The 23495-nt window shown below is 43.2% G+C and overlaps 1 protein-coding gene across 1 annotated transcript in view; it reads left to right on the top strand.

The window, feature by feature from the left end:
* CCSER1 (coiled-coil serine rich protein 1) overlaps window positions 1–23495 on the top strand; it is an 803172-nt gene that overhangs the window by 109365 nt on the left and 670312 nt on the right. Inside the window, exons 2-3 of the mRNA XM_066574037.1 lie at window positions 3290–4571; window positions 11718–11905. Coding sequence (XP_066430134.1) covers window positions 3308–4571; window positions 11718–11905 — 1452 coding nt within the window. The 5' untranslated portion in view covers window positions 3290–3307. The remainder of the gene's footprint in view (window positions 1–3289; window positions 4572–11717; window positions 11906–23495) is intronic.

Here is a 23495-nt window from a genome sequence, read left to right as displayed (position 1 = left end):
GTCTCAAAAAGAGACAAGGCTACAGATTAACATCCTAGAGTTGCGGGCCATCTACCTGACTCTCCGACACTTCGGGCCCAATCTCAAGAGAAAGAAGGTACGCGTTCAAACGGACAACACCACAGCGGTGGCCTATGTCAACCGACAAGGAGGAACAAGGAGCGTGTCGGTAATGAGCAAGGTAACAGGCATACTAGCGTGGGCGGAGAAGCATCTGAGCTCGATGTCCGCAGTCTACATTGCCCGGAATAGAGATAACTGGGTGGCGGATTACCTAAGACAAGAAACAGTGGATCCCGGCGAATGGGGGCTGCACCCAGAAGTATTTCGGACGATATGCCGGAAGTGGGGCTCGCCAGACGTGGACCTCAGGGCGTCCCGACTAAATTACTAGCGACACTCATTTATGTCCCGAGCGCGGGATCCACGAGCAGCGGCAGCGGAGGCGCTGACCATTTCGTGGGAGGAGTACAAGCTCCTATACGTATTTCCACCCATTTCTCTCATACCGAGGATCCTAGGGAACATCAAGCAGGAAGGATGATCAGCAATATTAATAGCACCAGACTGGCCAAGAAGAAGCTGGTACGCGACCATCATAGAAATGCGGCTCGACACACCGTGGCATCCTCCAGAGCAAAGAGACCTGCTATCCCAGGGGCCTTTTTTTCTACACCCAAATTCCAAGTCTCTACATTTGACGGCTTGGCCGTTGAGAACGAGGTGTGGAGGAGGAAGGACTATTCGGAGAAGGTTAGCCAGACTATGATACGGGCCGGAAAACCAGCCTCATCTGCAATTTATTGTAGAGTCTGAGAAGCGCTCCTTCACCTGTGTGAGGAGGGGCGGGTACAACCGATACAATTGTCGGTGGCCGGAATTCTTGCATCCCTACAATCAGGCCTCGAGGTAGGATTGAGGGTAGGCTCGTTAAGGGGACAGGTGTCGGCATTAACGGTACTGTTCCAAAAACCAATCGCAAAGAGGATGGCAGTACGTACATTCCTGCAGGGAGTCGTCCATACGACACCCCTGTTTAAACCCCCGGTCCAAACTTGGGACCTTAATCTCGTGTTGGACACTATGACGGGCCAGCCGTTTGAGCCGCTGAAGGAGACTACTGGCCTGGAAAGTGGTATTCCTCGTCGCCATTACGTCAATCCGTAGGTTCTCGGAGCTGGCGGCTTTGTCTCTACAGGCGCCATATAGGACCGTCCATCCGGACAAAGTAGTGCTGAGGCCATCACCCGAGTTACTACCAAAGGTGGTATCTCTGTTGTCAGACTAATGAAGAAAATTGTCTTGCCTTCTTTTCGTCCAGATCCAGTACAAAAAAAAAAAAAAAAAATATATATAATAATAAATGCTGCACCACCTTGGTCGTGGTAAGGGTGCTGAGGATCTATGTGAAAAGAACAAAGACGTTTCGTAGGACCGACACCCTCTTCGCTATTCCGAAGGGGACCCGAAGGGGCTTGGCAGCCTCAAAAGTCATCCTATCCAAATGGATAAGGTCCCTGATAACAGAGAAGTATCGCACCTCAGGGAGCTTGCCGCCATGTCGGGTTACGGCCCGCTCCACACGGGCGGTAGGGGCTTACCGGGCAGTCCGTCACGGAGCCGCAGCCCTTCAGGAGGGTAAGGCAGCCACCTGGACTTCCTTACATATGTTCTAAAAATTTTATAAGGTCCACACAGCTGCATCATCCGACGCCGCTCTTGGCCGGAAGAGCTTGCAGACGGCGGTCGTTGACCGCACAGCCGAACTCTGAATGCCCACCCAATATATTGTTTTCGGGACTGCTTGTGGACGTCCCATGGTCTAGGCTGTGGCCCCCAATGATACGGACGAGAAACAGATATTTTTGGTATAACTTACCGTAAAATCTCTTTCTCGTCGCGTTCATTGGGGGCCACAGCACCCACCCCTTATTTATTTAGGCGGTTGCTGGAACTTTCTGTTCTTCGGTCATGGTTCGGCAGAAAATTGTGCCAAAGAGGTTGTTTTTGGTATGTATAAAAACATAATATGTATAATCGTACTCCCACTGGCTTCCTACTGCTTGCAGACAGACTAATTAGCTGAGTGCCTGCAGGGGGGATATAGCCAGGTGGGGAGGAGCTAACACTTTTTTGCTTAGTGTCGCCTCCTAGGGCAGTGGCTATATCCCATGGTCTAGGCTGTGGCCCCCAATGAACGCGACGAGAAAGAGATTTTACGGTAAGTTATACCAAAAATATCTGTTTTAAAATCAGTCCTGTTGGTGTTCGCCAATCCATGTGCTCTTCTCAACAGTATCTACTTACAAACGGGATGATATGATTGTGCTAGGGAATACAATATGTAACTTTTATCATGGATTGATGTACTACTGATCTTGATCTCTGTCGTTAGGTGTCAGTTTGCATAATTACCTTTGGGCGTATTCTAGTTGATAAAACGGGGTTTTCCTTGCATCTGGGAGTTTTGAGCCATTTAATTTGTATTTATGCTATATACGGCTCAGTTGTGTATAAACTCACTTTTCTGCTTCACCTATCTGTTGCCTTCGCTTAGTTGGTTCAGTTGGTTTATAGCAGCTTAAACTTTGGGATAGACGAGTAGGATTGGGGCAGATTAGAGACGAGCGAGTATACTTGCTAAGGACAATGCTCACTCATCTCTAGTGAAGATGTTTCTGATTTTGTAGTTTTCTAAAAACTGGTTATCAATTTGAACTCAGAATAATACTGGCCATACATTAGGGATTTCAGACGGACGTTTTCTGATCAACTTGTCATTCATGGTTGGTCTGTGAAGGTTGTCAACTTGGATGACGAGACCATAAGTAAAATTGACAATTGGGGCAAAGCCACAGATCGCTCACTGATCTGATCTGTGGCCTAATCTGAGCTTCAATTGATGGGGTACAGATCTGTCATTTGGCATGAAGTACTCTTCAATTACAGCACCTGGCGATCAGCAGAAAAACCCAACATTGTGTTATACCTTTTTAAGAGACATCTACCATCAGTTGATACCTGCCAAGCTAGTCTGTGTCTCGAAAAGGCACTGGTGGGCAACAAAAAATGGTCTAAATGGGCCTTTTAGGCTGTTCAAAATCTCTTGTGCAAAGCCACCTTAAGGCACACGTTGTTCAGTGGAGGAGGCATGATGACGCTTGGGTCACATGCCCCTCCATATGTGACAAGTTGAGCTCTGCTATAACTGTACATGGATTTATGTGTCTTTCCCATGACACTATGGTAAAAAAAAAATCACAATTCTCTTTTTGTTGTGTTTTCACAGGCACAAACCTCAGTTCTGATGGGGGACGTAGGAACAAAGCGCTCAACACTTGTCTCCAGGCTGCCAATATTTAGACGCACTTTAAGCCGTAGACAAGAGTCCTTGCCTTCCTCACCTTCTTCCAACAATACTGGTGGACTGCACAGCTCTTCCCCTTCTAGCACCAATTCCAGCTCAGGTAGCACCGGAAAACGGCGTAGTATATTTCGCACTCCATCTTTAAGTTTTCAATACAAAAAAGACAGTGATCGAAGATACAAGTGTAACCAAGATACAAGCAATTCTGAGGCATCCCAAAATGAACTCAAGGATCTTGATTTGGAAGAGCAGTCTAAGGTCAAATTAAAGGGCTCCAGTAGTATTCCTGGCTCATGTAGGAAGAAAATCACTAGATCTTTAACTGAAAACTTTGAAGGAAAGAAGGAATCTTCTCATAAAAATGTCTTCACAAACTGTTTGGGTAAGAATGAAGGAGATGACTCAGGATTTATAGAGGATCAAACCAGGCGTTCTATTAAACATTCCTCAAGGAAACTTCTTCCCCGGTCATTTTCATCCCATTACAGATTCTCCAAGCATGGATCTCAGTGTCCAACACCTTCACCATCACAAACATCGGGGTGTAAGGAAACTGTTCACACCCATCCTGAAACCAACCCTTTACTTGTTAAAACGGTACAACAAAGCACTATTGAAGATTATATCGAACACTCGCTGCAATCACTAGTTGTATCCACCGATCATACAACGGCTCCACAAACACCAACAGACTTCACTTTTATGGATGATTCAGCCTCCGAAGCCGATTCTCTGCCAAACAGTACAAATCAGCATTCCAGCAAACAGTATTTTTGCCACCCGGTTTCTACCTCACAAAATGTTGCCAGCCCAATCTCCATTAGTACGCAAGAAGAAAATGAAAAGGTCGTAGCAGAAGACGTCTCCCAATGTGATGGCTTGTCCCTTACAAAACCCAAAGTCGAGGAGTTTGGGGCAAGATCGGAGTCTAACTCGTCTCTCGTATGCTCTAAACCACTCTTACCTATTTGTGAACTGTCTGATGTCAAAAATGGTACCGCAGAACAACATATAGACAAGCCGGTGTTTCATAATGGATATCACTCCTACTCCACGCAAACTTTTCCAAAGAGATCTGAGCCAGCAGTACATCATCAACGCCGTATAACTCCTACTATGCCAAATCATCATTCATTGCAAGAAACAAATAGAATTGCTTCCTATGAGACACCATCTGCCATTATCCAGCATGGTCTTACTAGAGGTAGCTATTTCTCGTTTCCTTGTTCCAAACCTTAAAGGGGGTAGAAAGCAATAGGGATTAAAGGAAAGCATGACAAGGGATGCGGGGGGGGGGGGGGGGGGGGGGGTAGGGTAGGGGGGAACCATAATTCGGACCACTAGAACAAAGTTATCAATCTAGTACCAGTTGATATGACACTTAGTGATGTCACTTCCCAAGACCACAGCCTTTGGTCGGATATTGCTCTGTGCATAACCTTCTGTTGATACCCTCTGCCTTGTGATGTACTACCTAATACAGTATAATAATATAATATAGTCCCCCAATACAATTTGTACATAGTATTGCTGAGAGCCGTGCCTGCAGTTTCAATCGTCAGCCACTTCACAAAGGTTGGAGTGGAGACTTCCGCTGCTTCCGCTCCAATCCCTGTGTAATTGTGGCACTGGCAGCGGGGGCACAATCAGCTGATCATTGGGGTCTCGAGAGACGGACCTCAGCTGAACAACTATTGATGACTTATCCTTTAAGGCTAGTGACACCCCCTTCAGTAATGACAGGTGCTTACTTTACCAATTGAGGATACAATTAGAAAAGATGTTTCTGACACTTTTCTAATCATACAATCGCAGTCTTTTATGGTAGGAGTCGTACAATAAATATAGACTTATAAACCATTTACATGGGACGATTATTCCTCAAAATTCATTCAAATACACGAAATTGAGCGATAATTGTCCAGTGTAAATGTAAACCATTGTGTGCCTATCGTTGCATGTAAACGCTCCCTACTCAGCGCTTCAATTAGAAGGTAAAGCGCTGAGCAATAAGTCCACAATCCAGCAGTGAAGTCCGTCAGTCTAAACGCCCTGCATGAGCACTAACGACCTAAGTGGTGACGACTGTCGTCCAATGTAAAATGGACGTTAGGTCAACATAAAATCCATCACCTATTAGCTGTAATCTTCTCTACATCCTAGTCAGCATATCAGACAAGGAAAGCCCTTGATTTCCATCGCATCAGGAGTCACGCCTGTATTAGGGGACAGGTACAAGGCATCTCATCAGAACTATAGGCAAGCTTCCTGCCCAAATGTACTCTCAAGCCCATCTCATATACTATTTACAAAAAGTGTCTATATGCCTATGTTCACATAGACGTTCTATTGTTCATTAAGGGCCGCAGTCAGTAGCTGCAGAATCTTAATCCATATTTCTTTATTCCTCTGCGACAAAAAGATTGCACAACGTTTCGACCCAAAGGTCTTTGTCAAAGACTTCTACAATTTGGACTATATTGGGACCGTTGGTTCATGGTCCATTGGGCTCTGCACCTACTGCCTCACCTATGGAAGTTGAAAAGGTCTGTGCTCCTGACAACTTGTCTGTTCATTGTGTTGTTCGTTAGTCATGACATATCTTAATATTTGCCTTACAATATTGTCTCCTCTCCAACTGTTGGCCCGATACCTGGAGAAGTCATAAGCCAGCCAAGCAAACCTTAAGACCCATTGTTCTAGATGGGGTCTATCTTATGCTGTGCCTACACGGAACGATTATTGTACAGAAAATCGTTCAAACGAGCAGAACTGTATGATAATTGTTGAGCTTCAACGTGAGCCAACGACTGAATGATGAACAAGAATTGTCTGCCTCTCGTTTGTCGCTTAAGTTCAGCTGTCATAAAAGTCAGTGCCGGCCCGTTCACTCATTATGCAGCTTAAATACTGATCTTCACATTAGAATGTGAGCCTGAACGATTAGTGAACGAGAACCGCATGGATCTCAATGAGAATCGGTTATAATAAACACACACTGCCCGAGCGCGGACGAGCTGGTGATGACGTCATCGCTCATTTGCTCAGGCAAACGAGAATTATTTGATTCTTATTCAGTGTAAAAGAGGGCATTAGATAAACTGTAAATAAATTAACCCATTGTTCTAAATACACAGTGTTAAATTACTGCTGGCCAGTGCTCGTCCTTAGTAGCCATTTATGGCCAAGTTGACATGATTTCAACCTGTCTTGTTGGGATAATAGAGCAGAATTAACATAGTAACATAATATATGAGGCTGAAAAAAGACACATATTCATCCAGTTCAGCTTGTTATCCAGCAATGTTGATCCAGAGGAAGGCAAAAACTCCAATGAGGTAGAGACCAATTTTCCTAATTTTAGGGGAAAAAAATTGTTCCTGACTGCAATTTGGCATTTGGAATAATCCCTGAATCACTGACCCTTTTGAAGTAATTAGTAATATTGTAACGCTCAAGAAAGACAGACATCCAGGGCCCTCTTAACCTCTTTCAGCGAGTTCACCATCACCACGTCCTCAGGCAGAGAGTTCCACAGTCTCACTGCTCTTACAGTAAAGAACCCCTTTTTATGCTGCTGTAGAAACCTTTGCTCTAGACTTAGAGAGCGCTCCCTTGTTACAGTCACAGTCCTGGGTATAAAGAGATGATGGGAGAGATCTCTGTACTGACCCCTGATATATTTATACATAGTTATCAGGTCGCCCCTCAGAGGTTTTTTTCTAAACTTAAGAAACCCAATTTTGATAACCTCTTTGGGTATTGTAGTCCGCCCATTCCTTATATTACTTTAGTTGCCCACCAAGTTCCAATATGTCTTTCTTGAGTACCGGTGCCCAAAACTGTCCACAATATCCCATGTGTGGTTTGACCAGTGACTTGTAAAGTGGAAGAACAATGTTCTCATCATGTGCCCCTAGACCTCTTTTGATGCCCCCCATGCTCCTATTAGCCTTGGCAGAAGCTGCCTGACACTGGTTGCTCCAGAAAAGTAAGTATATTAGATAGTTTACTATTTTACATTTAAAGGGGACCTGTCACCACCACATATGTCTAGTTATAAAAATACGTGTATTGCCTAGGTGATCCTTAGAATCGTGTGCATGTCAAGTATAATGGTCAGGTAGCAGCTGATTGGCGTAACATCTGTTAGCAGGTTTCATTAAGGTCCATACAGCCCTATTGTAAAAATTGTGTCAAACCCTTTTACGCTGTAATTTCAACCGTTTTTCAAGTGCAGAATAATCATACACCCTGACATGTCTTTATTGAGAGGCTAAGGCCCTTTTTATTATCACTTTAGCCTAAATACACTATATGATTGGTCTACTTTCATCTCAAATGGAATCAAATGGCAAAAGAAATGACTGTGGCATCTCACAAGTAATAAATCCTCTATGTAAATAAGGAATACACCAAGCTAATAAAATATACATAGAACAGACGGTTCAAAGTTCTGCCCTTCCCAAACTATTATGTCTGAGCAGCATCACAGTTCTTTCAACTTGAGCAGAGGCATCTATTTTAATTAGATTTTCACATTCATATTACCCACTAATGATTTCTACCCTGTGGCAATCTAAAATTGTCATAAAATACGAGTATTGTATGTAATTAGAATACCAAACGTGTTTTCAGCCCTAATTAGTTATAAACCAGGTGAATTATTTGATATTTAGTTCCACAGATAATATGTCAAGATGGTTTATCGACCTGTCAGATGGCGCTCCGTTGATGCTTAGATAGTTCATACATTAAGAGATAATTAAATGAGATTTACCATTGTGTTTTGGGATCTGTGTTTTGCACATTGTGTAACAATATACGGTGTTTCTAAGCTTAATATCTTTTCATGGGAGTAGATAGGTAGATAGATAGCACCCCCTTTCCTCTGTAGTCCAGTGGTCATCCCATGGGACCGACAAGACCCCACAAGAGTCTCCGTTAGTCTTCCTTTCCCCCATTGCATGTGGGAAAGAGAATCACATAATCCTCTCAAATATCCACTAAAAGTAAATAACGATGTCTAAGATAGAGGATGAGTGCTCAATGGGCCCTGGCATTCATCTTTAAGGGGCCCAAATAACCCTTATGGAAGCCCTACCTTTTCTCAAGGCTTTAGATGATGTTGAGCTCCTTAAGCTATTTCAGAAAAGAGAATATCTATAAAAAAACTTGAATAAACTCAAACCACCCAAAGACCAAACCCATAACTGATCTTGTACTGGTATCAGTGATATGGTCCTTAGCCTGGCATCAACTTACAGTAGTATGGTTATAAGGTTTAGCAATGGCATCACATCTTTGATGTCATTGGTGTCCAATTTTATCTATAGCTAAGGAGCCACACGCAAGGGATCTGACCATGAGCCACATGGGGCGTTGGTTGGGGACATTACAGTAATGACTAAGCTGCCTAAATGACTAATGACTAAATTTGTGTTTTAGGCCCAATGTGCATGGGCGTATTTTAGTTATAAAATCCACGTGTGTCTCCCATACGGGAGATCCTCAGATCTATAAGCCCATAGGGATGTATTAGCATCTGCTAGGCAATTTAATGCATGCAGATGGGATTTTTTCCTGGTGTGTGAATCGCACGTGTGGGAAGAAATTGCGGAATTCTCCATTTTTCAGCGGATCTCGCAGGGACGCCTTCTATTGAAGGCAATGGAATCGGTCATATCCACGGCACAGCCACAGCTGTCACTGTGCTGCGGATCCGCGGGAGAGAAAGAGATTAAAAAAAAGAGAGCATGGCGTATGTACTGGGCAGAAGAAAGAAGATTCGGCCACGACAGAGGAGAGCCCTGCAGCGTCCGGACAGGTGAGTAAAGTGTCATTTTTGGCCTCATGGCTGTGGGCACGGGTGGAAACCGCTGCGGAATTCCACACTTGGAAACCGTGTTTGCCCATGGACATGAGGCCTAAGCAGCTCCATCTGCAGGTATAGACATGGTTGCCTCTCTACCTACTAACCCTGGTCCTTATGGTAAATTATGTACTGTAAGTAAAAATACATTTTACTTCTACAGCCATACAAGTAAAAGTTCTCATGTAGTGGTAATACAGTGGGATGACAACATTAACTAGTTCATAGAGTATAATCATTATAATGTGCATGTACTTCATTACTATGACCGAGCAGCAGCACATGCAGAACAGATGATAGGAATAAACTAATCAGACCCGACTCTGAGCAGGAAATGCTTTCAATAATAATCGGTGGGACAGAGTTGTGCTGCTGCTCGGACTATTGGAAAGAATTGTGTAAGTAAGTTTATACTTTTCTGTACCTCCTGACAGCAGCACATACATATGGGGATGTAAGAAGAAGATTCACCTGTGGGAACGCAAAACTGAATGTCCAGAACTAGCTTCCTCTGAAGTACTAAATCAAGACTATAACGCTTAATGAACTTATATGAAGACCTCCACAAAGTGTCTTTGCAAATGCTTGAGATTAGGACATGAGCTGCATTAGTCCAAGACGCTGCTGTGTCTCTGGTGGGTAGGGAACCTTTTACACAGGACAGCCTTTAGGGCTTAGATGCAATGACAGGCCGTCCCAGCAATAATTGCTCCTGTACTGCTACACAGGAACAATCATCGCTGAGTGAATGGAGGTGCAGTTGGTCGAATATTGGTCCGGCCCTCCCGCTTCCATTCACAGTAAACAGGCAGTGGTGCATAGATGAATGACTGCCTGTTTACACCGGACGATTGTAATTCAGTTTTTATTCCTGCATAAACTGAACGACGAATGATAAGAGAACAAATTATTCTTTCCGCTGGTGCATGCATTTAGATCGAATGGCAATCGTTTAGATGCTCGCTGGATTGTGGGGATCAGAACAACTTATTGGCCCATGTAAAAGGGCCCAGAAACTGTCACATCCAGCAGTTTAGGAGTGACCTGACATAGTCGTCCGGCAGGGGTACATCACAATTTTGGCAGCTACAACTCTTTTAGAAGAGGAGCCTTTAGAAAGAATGTCATCTTACAGAATCTTCTGACTCTCAGCTAGACATCTTGAGGACAGAGGTACAATAAGATGAAAGTAGAAATGCTTAAAGGGTTTTCCAGGGAGAAGACCATTGATTACCTGTCCACAGGACCAATCAGCTGATTATGCACCCACTGAGAGCGCCGCAAGTAAAACAGGGGTTGGAGCTGAAGCAGCGGAAGTCTCTGCTCCGACCTTTGTGCAGTGGTCAGCGCTTGTAACCGCAAGTGCAGCTGTCATTGAAATCAATGGGAGCCATGTCAGTAGTCACAAGTGCCGGCCACTTCACAGAGCTCGGGGCAGAGACTTCTGCTGCGACCTCTCTGTAATTGTGATGCTACCAGTGGGCAGACAGACAACTGATCGGTCAGTGTCCCGAGCGACGGACCATAGCCAAACAACTATTTGTGACCTATCCTGAGGAGAGGTAATCATTAGTATTCTCCCTGGAAAACCCCTTTAAATAATAGAACAACACAGGCAGGATGAATGAACAAACATGGCAGAGATATGGCAATAATCACACCAAGGCCAATAGCGAAGGCCAGAATAACAGAACCCCTTAACCTGTAACTGTAGCACTTTATTGCCATGAGGAGGACAGTAGCAGAGACCGCTGAACACCAGGCCACAAACAGAATCATTACCCTCGTGCATGATGGCGCCTTTGGACTCCAGGGTCTAGCGGGGGTAAAGCACAACCAAGACCAGGTGCCCAACAAGCCGAATGTAAGCTGAACCATGCCTCCTCTTTCAGTGCAACAGTTGTTGAACTGCAAACAAGAAAAGATAATCAAATAGACTAATGCCCCATTTAGATGGAATGACACTTGTCTAAACGACTGCAGGAGCGCTGAGGTCACCGCTAAGGTCGTTGGCACTGCGGCAGAGACGTTAGGCATAGTTCACTGTTGGATTGCTGGCCTCTCGCTCAGCGCTACACACAGCGAGCAGACAGCAAGAAAGCAACATAAAAAGAAAACCAGACACCACCAGCAATAGTCAAATAAAACTCTCAAAAGATGTTAATGAGTGACGGGGGAGCTCTGGACCAGCTAGAAATATAAATACACAGCGGGGTCCTTAAAGGAGCTGTTTGGTTTAATTCTGGCATCTGTTAGGGGTATTAAACCCGCATGTGCGTGCTGCTGCGAAGACGTGCTCTTTATGCAGATTATGACGTTTCATCACTGAATAGAAACTGGAGGCTTGATACAGCAGATGATTCTTAGAATGAAATATTCCCAGGGACAGAAATGTTCTTTATTCTGATACAACAGAACGAATGTACGGTATTCCCTTTTAACAAACACTTATTGGCGCTCCCATCTGCTTGTTCACAGTTAACTATGCCAGTAGTCTCAGTCCACACCGAGACGGGCGATATTCAGAGAGACGTTTGCGTTCCTCCTCGGAGGGTACAGCAGGGGGCAGCAGAATGGTTTTCAAACCAAAGGAAGCAAACCTAGATGAAGGGTCTCATTTCCGAAAACAGAGAACAATCTCAACGTCCTCAAAAATGAATAGCATGGTAAGTCAAGAATGCATTTCATTGAGTTTAAGGTTATAATGGCTATTGGGACTAAATCATGTCAGGCTATTCAAAATGATATTTATAAATGATCAAATCCATTGACGAAGATTTTCACCGATCTGCTATGTTCTCAGCCCATATAATACAATGTTGTGTCAGCTATAGCCATACACCATATACTCATACGAGGGTTTTACAAATGATCTTCCCGATTTGAAAAACTCACACTTCACATTTTAAGGGGTATTTTGGGCACAGACTAGCATTTAAATATCTGTACATCATCACAATAAAGTCATTTTATGCTTGCAGTTATAATAGCAGTTGAATTGTGAATTGATCCACACATTACAGAACTGTGAAGTCTGAGAACTGATGTGCATAATTTATAGTGACACTAATGCCCCATTCACACGGGATGATTGTCGGCTAAACAATCTGCACGAGCGGGTGACGTCACCGCCAGTTTTTTAACGCTCCTGCAGAATGATTTGGCTTCCGGCTGTGTTATACAGCTGCCACTTGGCTACAGTGGCCAGAATTGAAAATAACTTACTGTGGATTCTGGGCGGTGAGCCCCCCATACACAATGGTCAGTGGTGACCACGGCATCCAAGTGGTTAGACAGCTCATAATTATACTAACACTCAAAGTTAAAATGTAATATTTTCGAGTGGATACTCTAAAACAAAGCCCCAAAACAATCATGGAATTGTGTTTTTATTCCCAAGTTATTTCTTTAATATGTAATTTATTATTAATATTACTCAATACATTATGCAGTGCCTTACATGATGGCATTAAAAAAGACATCTCGTCTAGCGAAACATAAGCTCTCTTATACAGGGGAGAAATAAGAAAGTTCTAGCTCTTGGAAGCTGAGGATGAAAAAGCAAAAAATTGTCTGACTTCAAGGGGTTAATGCATTTTTAATTGATGATATAAGCAACATAAATGAAGAATTAAATGTTAATATAGTACTTATTTTATTCTAGTATGTTTTCTTATTTTCTGTATCTATTATGATCACTTACACAATAATAAATGACTACATATTACCGAAAATGGGCAAAACTTGAGATCTCTCTTTGTTCTCAACATATGCCAAATTGGCTTACTTGTTAATAACCATTTTATTATCGCTGATTTCCCTTTAGTACATCGAAACAGTAACTTGATGCTTTTGGCAACTCCTTCGCTTTCCCATTTGTACTGGTTTTCATAAATCTCCCCAAATGTGGTAGCTGAGCAGTTGCTGGAAGACCTGAAGCGTGAAGCTTCCCTCCATTTGCCAAATGTTCCCAGATTTCTCACGATTATAAGATGAGGCAACCGTGACTGCATTGTATGAACCAGTCAGTAGGCGCTGATGTGATCTGCAGACAATGCAAATCTATAGAGCAATGGAAATGGAGCAGCTTCAAACCAATATTAATGGGCTTCTACAAGCCTGAGCAGGTAGGGATAACATACATTGACACCATTCATTCATTCCCCCAGACCTTCCTGGGGCGGGGGGGGGGGGGCTGATGTAAGTTGTTTAGCAATATTCTACAAATATTCGTCACTACCACACTTTCTAAAACATCACAAACTATAGTAAAATGTGTCCAGAAAAGTGTAGCCCTTCTGGCAGAGCAGCGAAGTCTAATTTGCACGGATTTAATCAATGTCAGGAAATGAAGTGACATATGAGCAACCACTTTCTAGCATATTGGATTGGACTGCTCACTGGTGTTCTGGCAATACTTGTGGGTGGCGGATTCTTGCTGGCACTGTTTATGGGTTCATTATGGCTGTTATGGGTGTCTGGCCAGAATTATAGGCCTATGTATAGAGTATTCTCATTAGTCCCTTTAACACTTGTAAACTAATTTTCACTGTTAGAAATGGCTGTAAAATAACCGAGCATTAAGGAGAAATCATCTGAAAAAGGACATGCATAAAAATATGTCAAGTGCATGGATGGTTAGATTTTTTTTCGAAATGTTGAGTTAGATGTCCACACATATGGAAACAGACACCTATCAAAACAATATCACATTGTTATCCTTTGTATACAGGGTGTAGTCGAAAAGACCTATCCAGCGCTATATCTCAATACTGGTGCCTTATACTGAAATAGCGACCGCATACTTAAATAGGAAGGTATGGATGTGCTACACGATGGTAGGGCACATAGACCTCTGGAAATGGATTTTAGTTGGGTGTTGTGGCCCCTGTAAGAGATAGGGAGTAAAACTCATTTGCAAAATTAAAACGTAACATGTAAGATGCAGAAATCCGCCTTCTACATCTCTCTAAGTCCCATGGAACCACTGCTATAACTGAAGTAAGGAAAGCGTACAAGAAGGGGCCTCCTTCTACTCTTATAGGGGGTGATGATCCAGGAAGTCATCCACCGTCATCTGCAGGAGATCCAGGTAATCCACATTGAGAGTCCCTGGACTGAACACAGGTTCAATGAGGTGATCGCGCCAAATTTCACCCCGACACGTTCGCTCTGAAATTTTCATTGTCTTCTGATTGGGTCTTGCACTTACTAGTAATTTACATTACATCTGCACTGAATCAGTGCTAATACGGTCCTGCTCTGATTAGATTCAGCCCTGGACATACATGTGTCATAACAGAAGGAAGCCACTTTGAGTACACTTTCTTTGCTTCAGTCATGGCAGCGGTCCCACAGGACATAGAGAACCGCGATAAGTGGATTTCTACTTTTTACATGCTGCTCTTCAACTTTGCAGTTGGGTTTTACTCTTTCTCTCTCTTACAGGGGCCACAACAAAAAATTGAAACCCATATTCCGGGGCCCCCAGTGTCCGGTGCTCCATACCATCATATAGTGCATTCATACCTTCCTATCCAAGTAGACTATTGCTATTCCAATAGAGGACACCAGTATTTGGATGTAGCAATGGATTAGTCTTCTGGACTACGCCTGTATAGGCTTCACACTTCAAGAGCACAACCAGCAGTAGGGAGAAGTCTGCGGCCTGCAGCGCTGTTTACATTTGGCTTTGCAGTGATTAGAACAATGTGGTGTTTTGGCTTTCATGACTGTTTTGCAGCATGTATCCTGGGATATGGTACAAACCCCGAGTGTCCACCCCCTAATGGAAGGGGTTTGACCCCATAATCCTGACTGTTGTATGAAGATATCACTGATTTGGATTTGAGTTCAATGCATTTAATAACACGCAGTCCTCATGTGGAAATGGCTTCACATATTAATTACACAATGTGCCCGGGAGATGACCGCTGAGACTTCATGTGTCTGTCTAGCTGATATACGAGCGGCACCCAGATGTCTACATGATTAACCTCCGCCTTAATAAGAGATTTGCTTAAATCATTTTCAGTACGCAGCGAATTGGATAAACTTCAGTTCCATTTCACTGAAACGGGCACCGAGGATTTAGGAAGCATATGAAAAAACTAGCAGTGTGTATTGTGGCCGGCCATGGTAAATGGCTTGGGGGGAAATATTTCATTTATCTTCATTTAGTAAGGTATAGGAGGCCGGTCAACGGCGTTCCCTCTAATAGATAAATCATATACTATAGGTAATGACTGATTTTTTTCTCCTTCTCTTCCAGCCTATTCTAGACTCAGATCCTTGGTAGTTTACATTTCCGTATAATTAATTGGCAGACTTGTGTGAAAACATGTCAAGTCACAGCTGTGCCTTTTTCCCCAATTGCATAGCATATTAACCTTCACTCCGCAGCCAGAGTTTTTCTGCCGCTATATCCCTAAATACGTAGCCTATTAGTATATTCTAAATCTAGTGCTATGTACTGGTATTAACAAAATAACATCATTTGGCAGCATCGTTTGGCAAAGCACCTTAACGAACTTACATAAGAAGCGGAAAAACCTGGCCGGAGCCTATGGTAGATTGGATGTTCAGCCATTTGTGTAAATAATTAGCCATGTTTACCAGTCGCTCGCGGTACAGATGCCTGCTGTCGCGTTTAAACCACAGGTCACTGTTTTGATTAGAAAACTGGATCCGAGATGGGAAAAAAAAGAAGCTTTACTGTTAGAAAATGTCTAAATGAGACTTTAATTTGTGGATTTTTGCATATGTTTCTTGGCATTTACAATTACAAAAAGAAACCGATTTTTCTTGCGTTCTTCTTAGCACTGTGTAGGTGCTATGAATCAGAGAGAAAGGATATACTGCATCCCGTCATGTTCTAGAGGAAGTAGAAAGTAATGCTTCTAGGGGACTATTTATTAAGCCCCAGACTCCAGAATTCTGGTGTTCAAGAGTTGCAGTTTTGGCACACAGCTTAAAATGCAACTTTTTGAGCTATTACAATGTGCCCAAAGAGCTTTACGAGACCCGGCTCACACGATCTGTCAAATTTATTATACTCTACTCCAGAAACTGACGTAGATTATAGGAAAACTCTACTCCAGCTCTGTGTGTTTTAGTCCGGTGCACAGAAGAGCTGCCAGGTGAGACAAATGTATTAGAATGATTGCATCTCTTAATACAATAATCGGGCACAGTATTTACTTAGACAAGTGTGTGAAATGCCTATCTAAAGGCCCATTTACACCAGCCGATGATCACTAAAAAAAAACGCTAATCGGCGATCGTTTTAGCGATAATCAGTGCATGTAAATGTGCGCCCATCGTCTGCTTTTCGGGCACTGTTAGCTGGTCGTTAAATTCAAGCTAACCTAAAAATCGTGCTTCACTTTTACCAATAGTTCTCCACGGGGAGTGCTGATGGCATTGTGTGCCCGTGGAGAACAAAGGATCTGAGCGCTGGCCCTTGGGCTATTAATTGCATTCAGGGAAGGCTTCATTTACACACCTAATTGGTATTTCAGTAGCTGAGTAGCTACTTAATACTTTATGCAAAATGATTGCTCAAAGCTGTCACTCAAACTGTCTTTTGAGCGATCTTTGAGCAATCATCTGCTGTCGTAAATGGGCCTTAAGACCAGCTTCCTGTTATACACAGCAGCAGTAGTGAGTGAACAGTGTAAAAATACATTTATATGTTGTAGTAGTGAATTCCAGAGTTGGCCATTAGGGGGCTTGATGCCAGGTTGCATAGGGAGAGCTTTGGCACAAAAAGGGTGTTTCTGCCTAATTGGTAAGCATCTAGCTGGGAGTGTCTTGAGCAAAGAAACGCTGTTGAGCTTCTCATCTCTGTGTCCATTACATTCCAAGTCTTTAGGTCCATGTACACGGGACGATTATCGTTCAGAATCATTCGAATTTCCACACTCCAGTGGGAATTTGAATGATAATTGTCCCGCGTTAATGCTTGCAGCGACTGAAAGACTGCCTGCTTACTGTGAAAGTAGGTGGGCAGGGGGAGAACGGCTTGCTCCACTGCCATTGGGCAGTGATCTGAACAATGCCACAGCACTGGAACGAGCATCACTAGGAGGGTGGCAGGTATCGTTTCCCTGACAGCTCATCCCGTGTAAATGGGGCATTATTCCACTGCTGAGCTCCTGACGCCTAGTTTGAAAGAGCTTCTTATTCTAAGGGTATGATTTATAGACATTGCTAATGTTGCATTAAGTCATTAGGCTTGTGATAGTTAGAATTCAAGATCCTATGTTAGTTAGTGGCCAGACGGCCAGGTATTGTTTTGGCGTATGCACTGTAATGCCCGAGACAATAGTGTGAATTCTGTCTGATTCTACTGGATTATTGCAATAGAAGACTGGCGTACCTAGTGTAAATACTAAAGCCACAGCCTGGATGTAATTTCTGAAGTGTCGCCAACCATCTGATGGAGGAAAGATGGCAGTCCTGAGAAGAGGCTAATCCCCCATTGTCACAATACGTATATATGTTCAGCTTTAAATACTAGGATAAAGAAATTAGAATATTGTTCACATATGTCACTGAACTACAGAAGATGTATTATATAGTTTCTAATATTTGCTTGCACAATATCGATTTTTATGAAAAAACTTTTACAGTTTGGGCACTCTTTAGGCTAGCCATGTACCTTCAATAGCTGTCAGCTAAATGATCGTTTGGCTACCAGTTATTCTGCGCAATCTCTCCATATACATGCATCCATGGTATGATCAAAAATGTATGTGTTCCCTATAGGTTGAGAGAACAAGCTGCTGCCAGGAACCTCTGTTGGCTGCTTATTTCTCTTCTTAATATTAGATCAGGCATATTAAATTCAACATGTCAAATTCTTTTTGCCTGGCATCTGCCCAACAAATGTCATCCAAACACCCTGTTTGCCAGGCCATGACTAAGGCCGCCTGCAGACGGCCGGGTCCAATCCCCTGCGAGAATTCTCGCAGCGGGATGCAGACCTGTGCTCCTGCAGAGGCCTGCGGCTTACCCGCTCCCGGCGTCTTCTTTTCTCTGTGATGTGCCGGCTGCCGCCCAGCCGGCGCATGCGCAGAGCGGAGCTGGCGGCTCTTCACTGACATTTCTGTGCGAGCCTCTGCGAGACCGGCACAGAAATAGAACATGCCACGATTTCTATTCCACGCGTGATATCACACTGACAATTCGCGGCCGTCTGCCTAATGCAATCCTATGGCAGCGGCCATGGGCGGAAATTCTGTGGTAAATACCGCTGCGGAATTTCCTCCCATGTGCAGGAGGCCTTAATCTGTGGGTTCAGCCAGCCTTAATCCTATTGGTATGGTTACCTTTAGTGTTCATTTTAATAGTATTTAGACCATTGTGTGTTTCTTTTAGTTATACGCTTTCAAATCACAGCGCTGCCATTAGGACATTCCACAACATTTCATTAATGGAAGTCGTTCATGGATCACTAGGCATATACAGCAATATAGCTGAGTTGATGGATGGACAGGCAGATAGGCAGAGAGATAGAGGGCTATAGGTAAGGGGTACTACCAGGCCATAAGCTGAGTACTGGGTGCCATGGGAGGTAGGGCTAAGAAGTCACTTTGTCTTGGCCAGGATAGGCCAGGTTAGTGAACTGAGGGTGCTTTTAGAAGGAACGATATCATTCAAAGAATCATTCAAATGAGCAAAAGTGAATGATATAATTGTTCAGTCTAAACGCGAACCAATGGCCGGACGAGAATCGCTTTTTGTTTGTCTTTCTTTTTGTGCAGGCAATAAATCCAATGTTGGCTCAATTGCTTTTTGTTCAGTTTAAGCAACATTTGTTCAGTTCCTCTCATTTGCCTTTGAAGCAAATGTGAAAGACTGAACGATTCTCATTCGACGAGCCAATGTTGTATCTGCCTGTCTAAACAGGCCGTAAGAGAGCGCACAAGCTAGCCATGATGTGAATTGCGCATTCAAACGAGAATCGGCTCATCTAAATGGACCTTAACCTTAGAGCCCCGTGAAGGAAAACCTATGTATGAAGATAGATAAATAGATCAGATAGACAGACTCATTAAATAGTTAGATTACGGAGAAGAAATAAAGAGACTGATTTACTATTCACAATGTGACAGTTTTCTGCCGCAATTTGCACCAGAAAGCTGCCTTACGTGCTTTGTGCCACATTTATCATGCATTTAGAAACTTTCCCCGACTCATCCAAAAAGGGGTGTAGCTTTTCGAAAAGGAGAGTAGCCTAAAATTTGCCAAATTGTGTCAAGCTTTTGGCACAATTGTTAGCGTAATCTAAAATAACTAATAGAAACTTAGACTAGACAGTCTTAAAATTTGACAGGTCTAGCATGAGTTGCTGTGACGAATCAGGTGTATTTGGAGACCTAGTTTACAATGTTTGGTCTAATGTTTACGGGCAGAATTAAATTGCGAAATCCGCATGGACATTCCACGGTTTAAGCTGCCCATAGACAATCATGGGCGCCCGCAGCTGAATTTAAGCACGCTGATTTAATTTGCAGACCTTTTGGTCCAGAAAACAAATTTCAGCATGCTCAATTTTGCTGCAGGTCCCACACGGACGGCTTTCACTGAAGTCAATGGAAGCTGTCTGATCCGCAGCTGATACTGCAAATGGTCTGTGTATCCCGCGGGAAAGCAGATTTTAAAAAAAAACCTCCACTGTGCATGTGTGGCGGTGTGTCTGCCCACATCCGCAGTGGAGAAGATGGAAGAGCCACACAGAGAATCCGGACGGGTAAGTAATGTCCTCTTGCCGCGGGCAGGGTGGGATTCAGCTGCTGGCTCCCGCCCGTGGACATGAGGCCTTTGACTCTTCCACAGTGTTAGTAAATCTGCCCTGCTGTCTTAACAGCTTTCAGCACAGGAAAAAAAATGTTGCTTTTGTTTCTTTGAACAGAAAAGGAAAAAGACAAATAATTTGGTTGTACGTTCCCATGGAGAACAACCTCCTACATGTTGGCAAGAGTAATGGCGTCGCTGTTACTCCTTATTTGTGGATACACTGAAGTCCTGTCTTGCTGCCTGTTATTTATAGCTGCCATTCATATTCATTACCATTTGCCGATCACTTACAGACTTTTCAATCCGTAATCCCAGCCACTTTGTGACCTCTTCTAGAATTTACATATCAGGCTTGCCAGAGGCAGAAGACTGTCTAATATCACCCTCAAGGCTAGTAATAAATATTTGAGCATGTAAGTACACTTCCTGCACTGGCATCTACAGTAATTCATGCTGCCTGCATCTCTAATGGGCTGAGATGTTTATAGATGCTAATCAATATGCAATTAGGTCTTTATTATTGATTTATCACTTGAAAGACCAAATGTCTTTGTTATTGCTTGAAGGCTTTTTTCTAGAATTTACAGCTCATGTTGTCAACTTCAATCTGTACAGCTTATGATTCTGTCCTGGAGTGTTGATGCGATCGTGCAAGTAATTATACATATATATGCAGGTCATCTGTCTAGTAGAAGATTTATGCAGTCAAAGATCTATCATTAATTTAGATTGTCTTCTAAGTGTAGATTTACCTTTGGTGAATTGACATTTGTGTTTGGGAAAAATGCAAAATAGCAATTCCCTAAAAGGTCAGACAATGCTTAGAGTCATCTAAGATTATTCTGTGCACATGGCAATGGGGTTTTACAACATATTTTAGTTAGAGATGAGCGAGCACCAAAATGCTCGGGTCCTCGTTATTCGAGTCGAGCTTTTCGTAAAATTTGAGAGCTCTACTCAAGTAACGAACCCCATTGACATCAATGGGAGACTTGAGCATTTTTGTATGAAACTCGCCGATTGCCGAGGTTTTTTTTTTTTTTTTTCCTGTGTTCGTTCGTTCTCTCTCTTCCCCCACCCCCCCTCCGCCAAGCCAGCCACAAACTACCATTGACTTGCGCAGCGGGGAGGGGGTCAAACATAGCGTGATGCTCGCTCGAGTAGTGAGCACTATTGAGTATGCTAATACTCGAACGAGCATCAAGCTCGGCAGAGTACGTTCGCTCAACTCTAATTTTATTATATTCTTTACCGTTGGCTAGCACTGTTAATCACTAATATCCAAGGAGGTAGTGTAATACCGAGTATGCGCTATGAATCCTCTTCAGATATACAGTAGTACGGCATCGAGATACCACTGACCTTAGATGCTTTTAGACGGAACCAACAGCATTCAAAAAATCATTCAAATGAGCGAATGTGAACGATAATCACTTGGTTTAAACGTGAGCCAATGATCGAATGACGAATGAGAATCTTTCACTTTTCATTTGTTGTTCATCTTATGCCGGCATGAAAACCATTGTTGCCTCGTTAGCTTATCATTTGGTTTAAACAGCGCTCATTCAGTCCCCGTGTTTGCTTATGTAGGGACTGAACAATTGGCAGTTGAACGAGCCAATGATGCATTTGCCTGTCTAAACGGGCTGCATGAGTGCAAACGAGGTAGCGGTGGTGTTCAAATGAGAATTGGCCTGTCTGAGAGGACCATAAAATGGGTATTCCCGTCTTGGGAATCCTGTTTCATTGTGTTCAAAATCACAAAACAAAAGCATTCACCCATAAGATGTTTATTTCCAAAATGCTCCGTTCTCCTGATATTGCAGATATTGATTCCTCCGCCCTCTGGTTGTTTACTACTTGTTGTCAGTGAAACAGACCATCCCTTATATGGAAAACATCTTATGGCTGAATGCAGGGTTTTGCGCGTTCAAACACAATGAAATAGGATTCCTGAGATGGGAAATATCCCTATAAAATAAGCCTGTAAAGTTAGGAGCTTAGAACACTTTATACCCCTCTGAACTGCGCTAAAAGAAAACTCAACTCTGTTAGACTGTTAGACTCAGCTCTGCTACATCTCTATTGCCCTGGATAAGCTGAAGCAAAGAAGTCCAATTTTTCACATCACCCTATTCCTGCCAGATGTCATGATCAAATAAATGGCCCTTGAGAATGAACCACATTTTACACGGTCTTTGCTCGGCTTTCCTTCACCTTGGGGCACAGATTTAGTTTGCTGCTTTAGTCCTGCATCTAAATACCCTGGGAAGGCGGAGCGTCTTGTCCGTGTGCATGCTGCATTAGTCCCACCCCATTTATTATACACCTGGTGTTCTGCCTCCAATTAGTCTAATAAAACATTAGCTTCAATGATTTGGACACTTTTACATTTTTTTTCCAAATTGCTTTTGTTATGTGATCAGAAGCATGTTTAGTGGTATGTTCACATGGAGCAGAAATGGGGTGGATTTCCCGCTACAGAATCTGCACCTCAAAAACTGCCATTGGTGCGGAGTTTGATGCAGTTGTTGATGTGGATCCACAGCTGATTTCACCGATTCAATTGAAGGGGTAAAGTCTGCTGCATCAAATCCACACCATTGGTTGCTGATTCATATTTAGGTGCAGATTTTCCTCTACGTAAAGAACACCCCATTTCTGCTATGTGTGAACGTACCCTAAACATTCTCACCCATTTGCCTCCTGCAGCCTGCATGCATCCTCGTCCATTGCAGGCTGCCCAGCCTGGTTCTATGTGAAACATATTACACCATTCCTCTAGGCTCGGTCTGCAGCATTTCTCTGACCTCTCCTGAAAATAACTACAAATAAAAAAAAAACTAAAAAATGCAGAAATTAAACAGAATCTTAACCCTTTCCAATCCACTGTCTGACCTCTGAAGACATTATGATTTAAGGCTGTACAGCTCCGATGTTGGAAGACATCCGTCGGGGTTCTCTTACTGTATATTGCCAGCCTCTCTGCTGTCGGAGCCTATCCAACCTATCCAGCCTCATGCAGTACTGGCTTTAGCCAGCAGATAGCGCCATTGCATAACAGCAGAAAAATAGTAAGCCCCCCCTAGGAAAACCAGGATACAAATTGGATTGGAAAGGGTTAATTCAGATTAATACAATTCAATACAAAATAGCTACAGCATTGTACACAGCTTTTAGTACATAAGGTTACATTATTGTAGTTTGAAGAGCAAAATCCCATAATCTTTCAGGACTTTTTCTTCACTTGTTTCTAATCCTCACTTTGATCACTTATTAGAGATATATTTACGCTCTCCTGATAATTGCTGCAGAAGGGGGATCAAGATCAAAAACAGGGAATCTCAATGATGTCTGCTGGACTTCCTGCAAGCAGTTGTGCTGCAATGATAGTAGGGGAGAAAAAAATCACATCAACATCTGACGCCCCAACGGACACCTCATTACACGTTA

The sequence above is a fragment of the Eleutherodactylus coqui genome, chromosome 7 (assembly GCF_035609145.1).
Source record: "Eleutherodactylus coqui strain aEleCoq1 chromosome 7, aEleCoq1.hap1, whole genome shotgun sequence".
In the NCBI taxonomy this organism is placed as follows: Eukaryota; Metazoa; Chordata; class Amphibia; order Anura; family Eleutherodactylidae; genus Eleutherodactylus; species Eleutherodactylus coqui.
The sequence above is the reverse complement of the archived record's forward strand: the minus strand, read 5'-3'. Positions and strand labels throughout refer to the sequence as shown.